General features: G+C 37.4%; 1 protein-coding gene across 1 annotated transcript in view; it reads left to right on the top strand.

Moving 5' to 3' along the window:
* Positions 1-12258, top strand: part of Acss3 (acyl-CoA synthetase short chain family member 3) — a 178551-nt gene that overhangs the window by 113505 nt on the left and 52788 nt on the right. The window contains exon 8 of the mRNA XM_006983348.4: positions 249-400. Within this exon, the coding sequence (XP_006983410.2) occupies positions 249-400 (152 nt within the window). The remainder of the gene's footprint in view (positions 1-248; positions 401-12258) is intronic.

Below are 12258 nucleotides of genomic sequence, written 5' to 3'. Positions count from 1 at the left end.
AAATTTTTGAAAAAGGAGCATTGTAATTTAAAACCTTCCTAGATCCTCCATTGGAGAAAGGCAGCCTGAGTATTTCTTTCTTTCTTTATTTTAGTTTTAAATTCTAACAGGACAAGGTAGTGTTTGAAAAATAAGATTTGTTGGGAGGCTATCGTCGTCTATATTGCTGTGTTAAATGTGCAGGTATTGAACTGTCGATGAAATATGAGACATTTAGTCAGTGACATTTTAAATGAATCTCATCATAGGGAAAGCCTGTGGGAACACCAGATGCCGGCGCTTATTTCCGTGTGCTTGCAGAGCATGGAGTGGCTGCCTTGTTTACAGCACCAACTGCAATTAGAGCAATCCGTCAGCAGGACCCTGGGGCAGCCTTGGGGAAGCAGTACTCTCTGACAAGGTGAAGTAGAGATGCACAGGGCAAATTACATCAGAACTCGGAGTCCAAATATAACTGAGCATTATTTTTTTTTGGTTTTGTAATACCTCCATAGAAGGAGTAAAACATTGAAAATGTTATTAAGAATGACTCTGTATATGTAACTCAGATAGGTGAATTAGGAACCTCACTACACATATTTTTAAGCACTGTAGTCCTGTTTGTTTCTATTCAACTCAAACTATAACACTTCCTTTTTTCCTCCTTCCTTCCTTCCTTCCTTCCTTCCTTCCTTCCTTCCTTCCTTCCTTCCTTCCTTCCTTCCTTCCTCCCTCCCTCCCTCCCTCCCATCTCTCTTCTCCTTTTTTTGAAGACCGTGTTTATATTTTCCTTAAAAGTAAAATTCTGACTATTACTTCAGATGCATGTTATCTCAGCACTTAACTGTCTTTTGTAAATATTAGTATATCATGTCTTAAATGGAGAGAAATATTATCCAAATAAATATACACAGATGTAATGTGAATATTATTGTCCAGATTATATGTTTGTAATGAGAGCAGTTATTCCATTTTGCTTTGTAATAATATTCTGTAGATACTTTAGATATATTTTATCTTATTTTGTTGATTTCTTTAGTTTAATGAGATGTACCTTTAGAAATAATTATAACAATTTATACCCTCAAGGTCTTTTCCAACACTAGTTTTTGCTGAACTCTCTGACATAAGTCACTGCTGTCATAAGCTAAAAGAAGAGATTTTGATTATTCTTTAAGTAAAAAGGTGGGCTTGATTAAGAGAGTTTGAATACTTGATGTTTAGTGCCATGGTATTTGAATTTTATGTTTCAGTGGCCCAAAGTAATTAAAATAGGTATCTTACAAGCAGCTGCTGAGATAAACAAGAAGGTTTCTGTTTGGGCAGGATCTTTACTTTTGTTTATTCATCTTTCAAATAGTTTTATATTATGAGACAAGAGACCTAGACTTACTAAAAATTACATAGATGATGTAAATAATACAGTTTTATTTTTTAGAAGTTTGTATAATATGACTCTTGCAGTACAATATTCTATTTATCTTCATTTTTTTTGCCTTCGTTTATCATACTTCAGTTATCCCTAGTTCAATGTAGAGGATAGAAAATCAATTTTGGAAAAAAATACTCTATTAGTTATATAGTATCCATATCTGAAGACGAGCCTAAAGGTTTCAAATGTTTCTCAGTCCTGTCCAGCCTTACTGTCTGAAAAACTCTCTCCCAGCCATGGTCCTGCAGTTGCTTATAAAATAATCACTCAGCAGAGCCCCCATGGTACTGGACTAGTCCCTCTGGATAAGTGAGACAGTTGTTTAGCTTGAACTGTTTAGGGAGCCCCCAGGCAGTGGGATCTGGACCTATCCCTAGTGCATGGGGCAGCATTTTGGAGCCTAGTGCCTATGATGAGACACTTTGTACAGCCTTGGTGCAGGGAGGAGGGGCTTAGACCTGCCTCAACTGAATGTACCAGACTCTGCTGACTCCCCATGGGAGACCTTGCCTTGGAGGAGGTGGGAATGGGGGGGTGGGTTGTGGGGGGAATGCTGGGTGGCAGGAGGAGAGAGAACAAGGGAATCTGTGGTTGGTATGTAAAATGAATAGAAAATCTCTTAAAAATAAATACATAAAATAAAATAATCACTCAGAGACTTATATTAATTACAAACTATATAGCCTATGGCTTCAGTTTCTTGCTAGCTAGCTCTTTTGTATTAAATTAACCCATTCCTATTAATCTATATGTTGCCATGTGGCCATGGCATTAGCAGTCTGCTGGCATCTTATTGCTCCTTGGGCAGCAGGGCTGGCATCTCTCCCAAATCCACCCATCTTTTCCCTGTATCTCTGCTTGGATTTCCCACCTTGCTGTAAGCTTTCTTGCCATAGGACAAAACCACTTCTAATGGGAGCCACACATATCCACAGCATACAGAAAGACATCCCCCAGCAAGAGGTTTGAGAAAGCTTTTAATTTAGTTTCTTCAGTTTCTTCTTCTTCTTCTTCTTCTTCTTCTTCTTCTTCTTCTTCTTCTTCTTCTTCTTCTTCTTCTTCTTCTTCTTCTTCTTTTCCTTTTATTTTATTTTACAATACCATTCAGTTCTACATATCAGCCACGGATTCCCTTGTTTTCCCCCCTCCTGCCCCCTCCCCTTCCCCCCAGCCCACCCCCTATTCCTACCTCCTCCAGGGCAAAGCCTCCCCCGAGGACTGAGTTCAACCTGGTAGACTCAGTCCAGGCAGGTCCAGTCCCCTCCTCCCAGACTGAGCCAAGCGTCCCTGCATAATCCCAAGGGTTCCAACAGCCAACTCATACAATGAGCACAGGACCCGGTACCACTGCCTAGATGCCTCCCAAACAGATCAAGCCAATCAACTGTCTTACCTATTTAGAGGGCCTGATCCAGTTGGGGGCCCCTCAGCCTTTGGTTCATAGTTCGTGTGTTTCCATTTGTTTGGCTATTTGTCCCTGTGCTTTATCCAACCTCAGTTTCAACAATTCTCGCTCATATAAACCCTCCTCTTCCTCACTAATTAGACTCCCAGAGCTCCACCCAGGGCCTAGCCGTGGATCTCTGTATCCAGATTCCTCAGTCTTTGGATGGGGTTTCTGGCACGACTATTGGGGTGTTTGGCCATCCCATCACCAGAGTAGGTCAGTCCCAGCTGTCTCTTGACCATTGCCAGCAGTCTATTGTGGGGGTATCTTTGTGAATTTCTGTGGGCCTCTCTAGCACTTTGTTTCTTCCTTTTCTCATATGGTCTTCAGGAGATCACTTCCTAAATATAACACCAATAGCACAGACATTGAGAGAAACAATCAATCAATGGGACCTCTTGAAACTGAGAAGCTTTTGTAGAGCAAAGGATACGGCCAACAAGGTAAAGAGACAGCCTACAGAATGGGAAAAGGTCTTCACCAACCCCACATCTGACAGAGGACTGATATCCAGAATATATAAGGAACTCAAGAAATTAGACATCAAAACAACCAACAGTCCAATTAAGAAATGGGCTATAGAACTAAACAGAGAATTCTCAACAGAGGAAATTCAAATGGCTGAAGGACATTTAAGGAATTGCTCAACATCCCTAATCATCAGGGAAATGCAAATCAAAACAACTCTGAGATACCACCTTATGCCTGTCAGAATGGCTAAGATCAAAAACACTGAAGACACCTTATGCTGGAGAGGATGTGGAACTAGGGGAACTCTCCTCCACTGCTGGTGGGAATGCAAGCTTGTACAACCACTTTTGAAATCAATATGGCGCTTTCTTAGAAAATTGAGAATCAATCTCCCCCAAGATCCAGCTATACCACTCTTGGGAATATACCCAAGAAATACTCAATCATACCACAAGAGCACTTGCTCAGCTATGTTCATATCAGCATTGTTTGTAATAGCCAAAACCTGGAAACAACCTAGATGCTCTTCAACTGAAGAATGGATAAATAAAATGTGGCACATATACACAATAGAATACTACTCAGCAGAGAAAAACAATGACATCATGAGGTTTGCAGGCAAATGGATGGATCTAGAAAACATCATCCTGAGTGAGGTAACCCAGACTCAGAAAGACAAATATGGTATGTACTCACTCATAGGAGGATACTAGATGTGGAACAAGGATGACTGGACTGCTACTCACATCACCAGGGAGGCTACCTGGAAAAGAGGACCCCAAGAAAGACACGGGAATCGCCCAATGATGGAGAAATGGCTGAGATCTACATGAACAGCCTGGACATAAGTGGGAGTAATGAAGGGCGAGGGTCGAGGGAAAGAGAGCCTGTGGGAGTGGGAGATCCCAGCTTGATCAAGAACAGAGAGGGAGAACAAGGAATAGGAGACCATGGTAATTTAGTTTCTTAAATGTCTATTCACTGACATGAATATACTTTAATGGTATAAGTTTAGGGTATGGAGTTATGTTTGTCAGTAAACTAAAATGTCTTTTGTTTTCTCCATGTGTTCCTACTTACTTATGGATTTTTATATGTTATCTTCCCACAATAATGATCACTAAAATTAACACTCTTTTCAAATGAGTAATTACTTGTGGAATATGAAAATTTATCGTAAGCCTAATGACAAAATCTCCTTTTCACCTTCCTATGTCTTTAGGAACCCAAGGTATCCATGATGGCACATTTATCTGTATTTAATTGATATTTAGGAATGCTTAAACACTTAGAATACTTTGGGGATGTTTATAGATTAAACACCTCCAGTCTTCAAAATATTCTTATTAATGAGTGACCACACTGTATAAGATACAAGTGGTTTATCATCTCATTTAACAGTAGTATCTTCATAGGTAGAAACTGTGAACATTATTCTTATTTTACAATTGAGTAAAGTTAGGACCCAAGGACTTAAATATCTCTTCAGGAAGAAACTAATGCATTCTCAACAGGACTCGTTCATTTATTTCACCCACATAGGTATTAGCATTACTATTTAGAAAAAGTATCACCTCTCATAAGGGGTTTTGACATTCATGTAATAAAAGGATTGTTTCCTTTTCGTATTTATATGCTACACAAATAATGTCACCATTGAACTGTATTTAATAGATTCACACTTGTCAACTAAGAGTCCAGTGAAAACAGAAGAGTTTAAGAAATCCTAACTATTTATTGCAAACAAAGAATTTAAGGTCCACAGAGGTAAAATCTGGGTTAAAGACTGGATCTAGAAAACTACTCAAATCTTCTTATACAACAAAATGTGCAACATGAACACCATGTTACAGACATTTAATACTTATTGAGTAAGATTAAAGGTCGAATAGAATATTGTTGGGCCACCCTAAGCCAACATAATTTTGAAGACTATCATCAAGGAAAAATATGCATGTAGGAGGATGGTTAGGGAACCCAAAACAAGCAGTGCCTCAAGGATGAGATATGTTAGTGAGGTTTTGTAGCCATCAGTACAACCATGATGGGATGCTGGGTTGGAGGAGAAGCCAAATTTAATTAAGCAATAATCAAAGGAAATAATAGTTAAGAGTTATTTAAAAATGCAATGTTCATTTTTGTTGCATATTGGGAAAATATAAGAGAGCTCACTTTGACTGTGGGGAGGGGTTGTGACCTATGAGATATTGGATTCACTATAAAATCCCTTCTACTTAAGAAAACAGTATTGTGGTGAGAATAGGTTACAGTCCTATATTTCTAAGAAAACTTATTCAGAGGACAAGTGGCTTGACAGACAAGTAAAATGGCAGACTTTGGGGTAGATGAATGTCATGGGGCCAACTGCTTTATTAAGTACAAAAAATAGTTTTCCCCATATATTATATAAAAATACATTTACTAGCTTACTACATCAAGCTAGCTCTTTCATATTAAATTAACCCATTCCTATTAATCTATGTGTTGCCATGTGGCTGTGGCATTAGTGGTCTGCTGGCATCTTGTTGTTTCTTGGCAAGAGGGGCTGGTGTATTTCCTGAATCTGCCCTTCTTTTCTCTGTATCTTTGCTTGGATTTCCAACCTGGCTGTAAACTTTCTTAAGATTTTCATAAGATTTGGATGTTTTTCCAAATGAATATCTTTTAAAGTATAAATCACAAACCATTAAGTAAAATTTTATTGAAATTTGACAACAGTAATTTGAGCAATTGTCCATCAAAAGAAAAAAGGCTTCTGTACCAAAAGATTTTGTTAACATATAGAATATTAAATATTTAATTTATAGAATTTATAAACCCTCTCACTAAGGAACAGACAACTCAATAAAGAAATGGGTGGGTAATAAAATGAGTTCATGAAGAAGGATACTGGAGCATGACAAGATTTTCACTTTCATGAATACAGAAGAAAATTTAAAAGTAAATGAGATTGCATTTTATTCTCACCATAAATCAAAAACCTGAAGTATATATCAGTGACCTTTCTGACAAGGGTATAATACCTCAAGGCTGTTCTCACATTGCTGATGAGAGTTTAAACAAGGACCACTAGTAATATGTTTATACCCTGTGGTCAAGCCTCCGCTGGCATGGAGGGATGAAAATGAGAGAAATGCAATGCTGTTCCCAGCCTCAGAGAATGGGCTGTTGTGGTGGAATCCCATGCCAGGGCCCGTAGTCAACACCATATGCTTTCTCATCTCATCAGAGTCCGAGCTGCCACTGTGTCTTGTTAGTATTTTATACCTGAATTGCAGCTATGCCGCCTCTACATAGCACAGGCTCTGCAGTGTTTTCTCTCTTTCCTGTGCCACCCCACGGCTATGCTTTATAATTTTCCCTACCATCATCATCAGAATCACAGTTCCATTCCATCTTCCAGAGTCTGTACTGCTGAGGTATGCCACAGACCTCCACTGGTGCTTCCTTCAGAAGTGCTCTTGCACTTTCCAATATCCGGATCTCAAGAATCTGGCTTCACAGCCTCTTTGTGTGTTTGAATCCCAGGGCTGTTTTGAATGGCTGTAACCCAAGTCAGACCCAACAACAAAGCAACAAGAGACCCCTAAGTCCTTTCCTCTAATTAGCTAGGCAGCCAGCATCACTGCTACCAACTCCTGCAGCCTAATTCACCAAAACATCCACAACCATTGCTAACATTAGTGTGACCAACTGACCAACATTCTCAGGTCCCTCTAAGGAGAATTCTCTCTGCAAAGTGACTGCAATCTTTTTTTAAGATTTATTTATTTATTATGTGTACAGCGTTCTGCCATCATGTGTGCCTTCATGCCAGAAGAGGTCACCAGATCTCATTATAGATGGTTGTGAACCACTGTGTGATTGCTGGGAATTTAACTCACCACCTCTGGAAGAGGTCAGCCAGTGCTCTTAGTGTCTGAACCATCTCTCTATCCTGGAGTGACTATAGTCTTAAACACAGATGTAATGAGCAGACCCAAAGAACACAAAAATTAGAGCTATGACACCACCAATAGAATATAAGATTCTCCAGCAACTGAACCTCAAAGAAACAGAAATTCATGAACTGCTACAAAATGAGTTTAAAATAAGTCCCTCAATAGACACTCAACAAAAATAAGAAAATGAATAGACAGTTCAATAAAAGAAACAGTTTATGACCTAAGACATGTAAGGTACATTTTATAACAGAGAAACAATTCTTGAATCTGAATACTTCAATTAGATATGATATACAATTGAGAGTTTCAACCATAAGTTAGAGCAAAAGAAAGCTTGAAACTGAACTGTTTTCTTTAATGACTTGGGTGCTAAAAAGAAAACAAGAATCAAGAGGAGTAAGATTAGTCAATCGACACTGAGGACACCATGAAGCAAACAAATATTTACATTGTGAGATTCAGTGGGTACAAGAGAAAGAGTGGGAAGATTACCTATTTAATGAAATAATTGGAAAACTCCCAAGTTATCAGGAGGAGGTAAGAGAATTCAGTTCTATGGCATTCCCAATTCCCCAAATGAGCCAGTTCATTCTATCTATTTTACAGATGCAGGGATTTTATAATTTTTGTTAACTGATTAAATTGTAGGTATTTTGAAATATATAAATAAAGTAGTAAATTTAGCCAATTAATATATAGATTATATTATCTCAGATTATCAGTTTCTTCATTTCTAAACTCATCATTTTCAAGACTATATTACATTCTTAGGATCTGCCACCATTTTGCAATGTATGTCTTTGATGCTTATTCCTCTGTGTAAATTTATATCTTGCATTGGAGCTCTGAAACTTGTCTTCTCCAAACCTTCCCAGCTCCATGTATGAAACATTGTACTGTGGACTCGTCCATCAACAGCTGATTAATTTTCAGTCTTTTGCAAAATGCATTTGATGTTTTATTTATATGCACACATGAATATTGTACATACCTATTGGTATTAGCCATGTGTAGGAGTATGGAGTGTAGAATGCAGGCAAATGATTTTCAAAAGTTGTGCAGTAATTGACATACCTATTTGCAGCATACGATTGTTCTAATGTTCATGTCCTTATCAGAACATTATGTTTTGGCCAATTTCAAAAATTTACCGTTCTGATTGTCATGTAGTAATGGCATATTAATCCCTCAGTTTGCATCTCAGAATGTTAATAACTTTTTATTGGATAATTGAAATTTTTATTGCAAAGTCTTTCAATAAATCTATGTCTATCATCTATCTATCTATCATCTATCTATCTATCTATCTATCTATCTATCTATCTATCTATCTATCTATCTATCTATCTTCTTTCTTAATTTGTAATTGAATTCCCTTTCAATTAGCTTTGATTGATTCAATGTATACATTTTAGCAAGCTTTTATTAGTGTTGAGTGCTTTCTCAGACCATTTAATATACTTTACACAAACTAATGTCAGGAGGCATTTTTTTCAACATTGATTCTTTAGAAACTTTTTATATCATTTTTCTAACTTAGAATTATAATCTGTCCTGAGTTGACTTTTGTAGATGACATGAAGAGGAAGCCATATTTTCCTAGTGTTCAGCTAAACCTCTTGTTTCAGTGATTATCCTTTGCCTCCAGCTCTGCGTTACAAGTTCTGTTGTACAAGTTAGTGCCCACACATTTATAGCTTGGCTTTTGGCTATTTTGGTCTAATGACTTACTTAACAGGATTTTGCTACACTCACATTATTGTGTCTATAGCTGCAGATTGATAATGGAATGGTTATGCTACAACTCTGTCTTTCAAAAATTCAATTTGATGTGAATATTCTTGGCCTATTTTATTTGTATTCAGATTTTAGTATAATCAGAGAGAGAGAGGGGGGGGAGAAAGAGAGAGACAGAGAGTGACAGAGACACAAAGAGAGAGATATACAGAGAGAAAGAGTGATGAAAAAATTTTTCTATTGAGGTTTTGCTTGGATTCACATCAAATTTATAGATGATATAGTGAAAATCTTCATGTAACATGTCCAATTTTTGACTGTAGTATAACTATTCATTTTTCACATCTTTTTTAACGATATCTAAGAAACTTGTTTCCTATGTTTGTCAGTGGTAATTTATTTATATTTTTATTTTGTTTTATTTTGAACTAAAAGTGTTTTTCTAAATTACATATGTTCTGATGGCCTTTATCTAGTTGCTCATTAATTTTTACAATTCCATTAAATTTTTTCATTTTTTTACCATAGAATCATGTGCCAAACTACCTTACAATCTTGAAAAAAATGCAATTTTGTCAACATGCTATACTTTCTAAATTTAGCTGAATTCAGTTTTCTTGACACTTGAAAAGTCAATCAATATCATTTTTATTAACATAGAAAAGAATGATGATCATCAAGAGTTAAAGAAAAAATCTGATGAAATCTTAAACATCAGTATAGAGAAGTTTGTTATTAAAATGGATAACTCTATACAAAGAATACTAATAACAAAACATTAAGACTTTGAAGGGTACTAGTATATTCCTCCTCCTTCTCCTCTTCCTCCTCCTCCTCCTCCTCCTCCTCCTCCTCATCTTATTTAGAGAAGGTCTCATTGTCCATCCCAGCTCATCTGTAACTGGTTATATAGACCAGACTGACCTCAAATTCACAGTGATCTGCTTCCTTGTGCTGGAATTTAAGAAGTGCATCACCATGCATAGCTCCCCTTAGACCTTTTAATACCAGTTTACATCATGAGGCCATTATTGCAAGGTACTGCACTCCTATACATTGTCTGTATTCACATGCATTGTACACATCCTTTACCATCAATGTCTCATACTTCACTGGTCTACACTGACAATCAAATCACCACTGATTCATAGTTACCATCATAAGTGTATATTTAGGCTTATTTTTGGTAAACATTCTATGCATTTGAACAAATACATGATGGCTTCTGTTTACCATTATTGAGAATTTTTCCTTCCTTAAATAAATTTCTTTGTCCCCTATTTTATATTATGGCTCTAGTATTGGAAAAATTTTTCCTTTTATTTTAATTATTCACTTCGGCCTTTAGATTTCTATTCTTAAACTGTCATTGGTTTGGGTTTCATAGATGTGCTGGCTTTATAGAGGAATTTGGAAGTAATCTTTTCTCTCCCATCTACAGAGTTTATGAAATGACAGTTTTGTTTAAATGTAGGTTTTGGAATGCTGGCAAATTTAGGCTTGTGGCTTACATTGTAAAAAGGTTTTAGATTATGAATTCAGAATGTGTGTGGCTCAAATTACTTTGTCAATCTATGGCTTCTTTAATCTGTTACAGTAGTTAACTGTGCACAATTTTTCTGTGATTTTCCTTTATACACTGCCCTTACTTTGTGCTTCCTTCTCACCACTGGCACTCTAATGACGTGTTTGAATTTTCAAATTATCTGTTATCTCACATACTGTATTTTATTGCTTTTTTCTTTCTTACGATAGTTGGATGATTTGGGTTATCAAATCGTCTTTGCAGTTCTATCTAAGCTTTCACGGAGTTTTAACATTTTGCATTCCATCACTTTGAGGAATTTTAACTTTTATTGTAATTGCCAGTCTGTTGTCTGCAAATGTTATGTATGCATTTTAGGAAGGTATTAGTCATCATAGTTATTTCAAAATAATATCTGCATCTGATGATCAAAATGGTAATTTTTTTGCATAATTTCCTTTGTCTTCTTTCCCTCGTGTGTGATAGATTCTAGGATCCTTTCTCTGTTGTAAGAAAAAGTAATCCAACTAGTGTTCAGAATCTGAACTGGGCTACCACACAAAAGAATCTTTATTCTAAGGTAGCTATCCTAAGAAGTGGAGAGACACTTCTATCCAATCAGACACTGAGTGGTTGGAAGTTGGACTACAGCCTTGCAAAGGAAGATTTTCTTCGCAGCTTACCTTTCTTATTAGGGAATACCTCATCAGGTGCTCCAGCTGGACACCCAGATGTCTTACACCTCTTTCCACTGGAGGCTTGGCAGTGTATTTCCCTTTACCAAGACAGTGTGGGGGTTGGAAGCATTTGAAATTCCGACCCTGTTTACCACACGGTTGTCCTACAGTTTCTGAGTTTTTTAATAACCATTTCCTAGTGGGCAAAGTTGAGCGGAGAAAATCATAAAATCAGTAACTGTTCAGTCTTTCTAACCCTCCACCCCCACATTCCCTTTTCATTTCTAATGACTCCACTGTTCATAGCCCTTTACTGGTGAATCCAAAAGATAATTTTTAAAAGGAAGATGATTTTCTGGTTGGATTTAGAGAAATGGTTAAGTAGAATACTAGTTGATCATTAATAGAATTTGCAAAAACCTGAGTGATATCAACATGGTATCTTTGCATTCCAAATGTGTGGTGGTATTGTATTCTCCAAAACATTGTGCACCCTAATAAATTTATCTGGGGTCAGAGAACAGACAGCCACTAGATACAGAGGCCAGAAAATAGTAGCACTCACGCCTTTAATCCTAGCATTCCAGAGGGAGAAATCCATCTGGGATCTCTGTGAGTTCAAGGCCACACTGGAAACAGCCAGGCATGGTGACTCACGCCTTTAATCCCAGGGAGTGAGCCTTTAATCCCAGGGAGTGATGGTAGAAGGCAGAAAGATATATTAGGCGTGAGGACCAGGAACTAGAAGCATTTGGATGGTTAAGCATTTGGCTGGTTAAGTTTTCAGACTTCTAGCAGCAGTTCAGCTGAGAGCCATTGGGATGAGGACACAGAAGCTTCCAGTCTGAGGAAACAAGACCAGCTGAGAAGTTGCCCAGGTGAGGTTAGCTGTGGCTTGTTCTGTCTCTCTGAGACCAGTGTTCACCCCAAAAACTGGCCTCGGGTTTGATTTTATTAATAAGAACTTCTAAGATTCCTGCTACACAAATGTGAATTCCAGTGTTAAGCAGAGTGAAGGGAAGGCAGGTATTAGTGTACACTAATAA

The sequence above is a fragment of the Peromyscus maniculatus genome, chromosome 18 (assembly GCF_049852395.1).
Source record: "Peromyscus maniculatus bairdii isolate BWxNUB_F1_BW_parent chromosome 18, HU_Pman_BW_mat_3.1, whole genome shotgun sequence".
Classification (NCBI taxonomy): Eukaryota; Metazoa; Chordata; class Mammalia; order Rodentia; family Cricetidae; genus Peromyscus; species Peromyscus maniculatus.
This window is presented reverse-complemented; position numbering and strand designations above follow the sequence as displayed.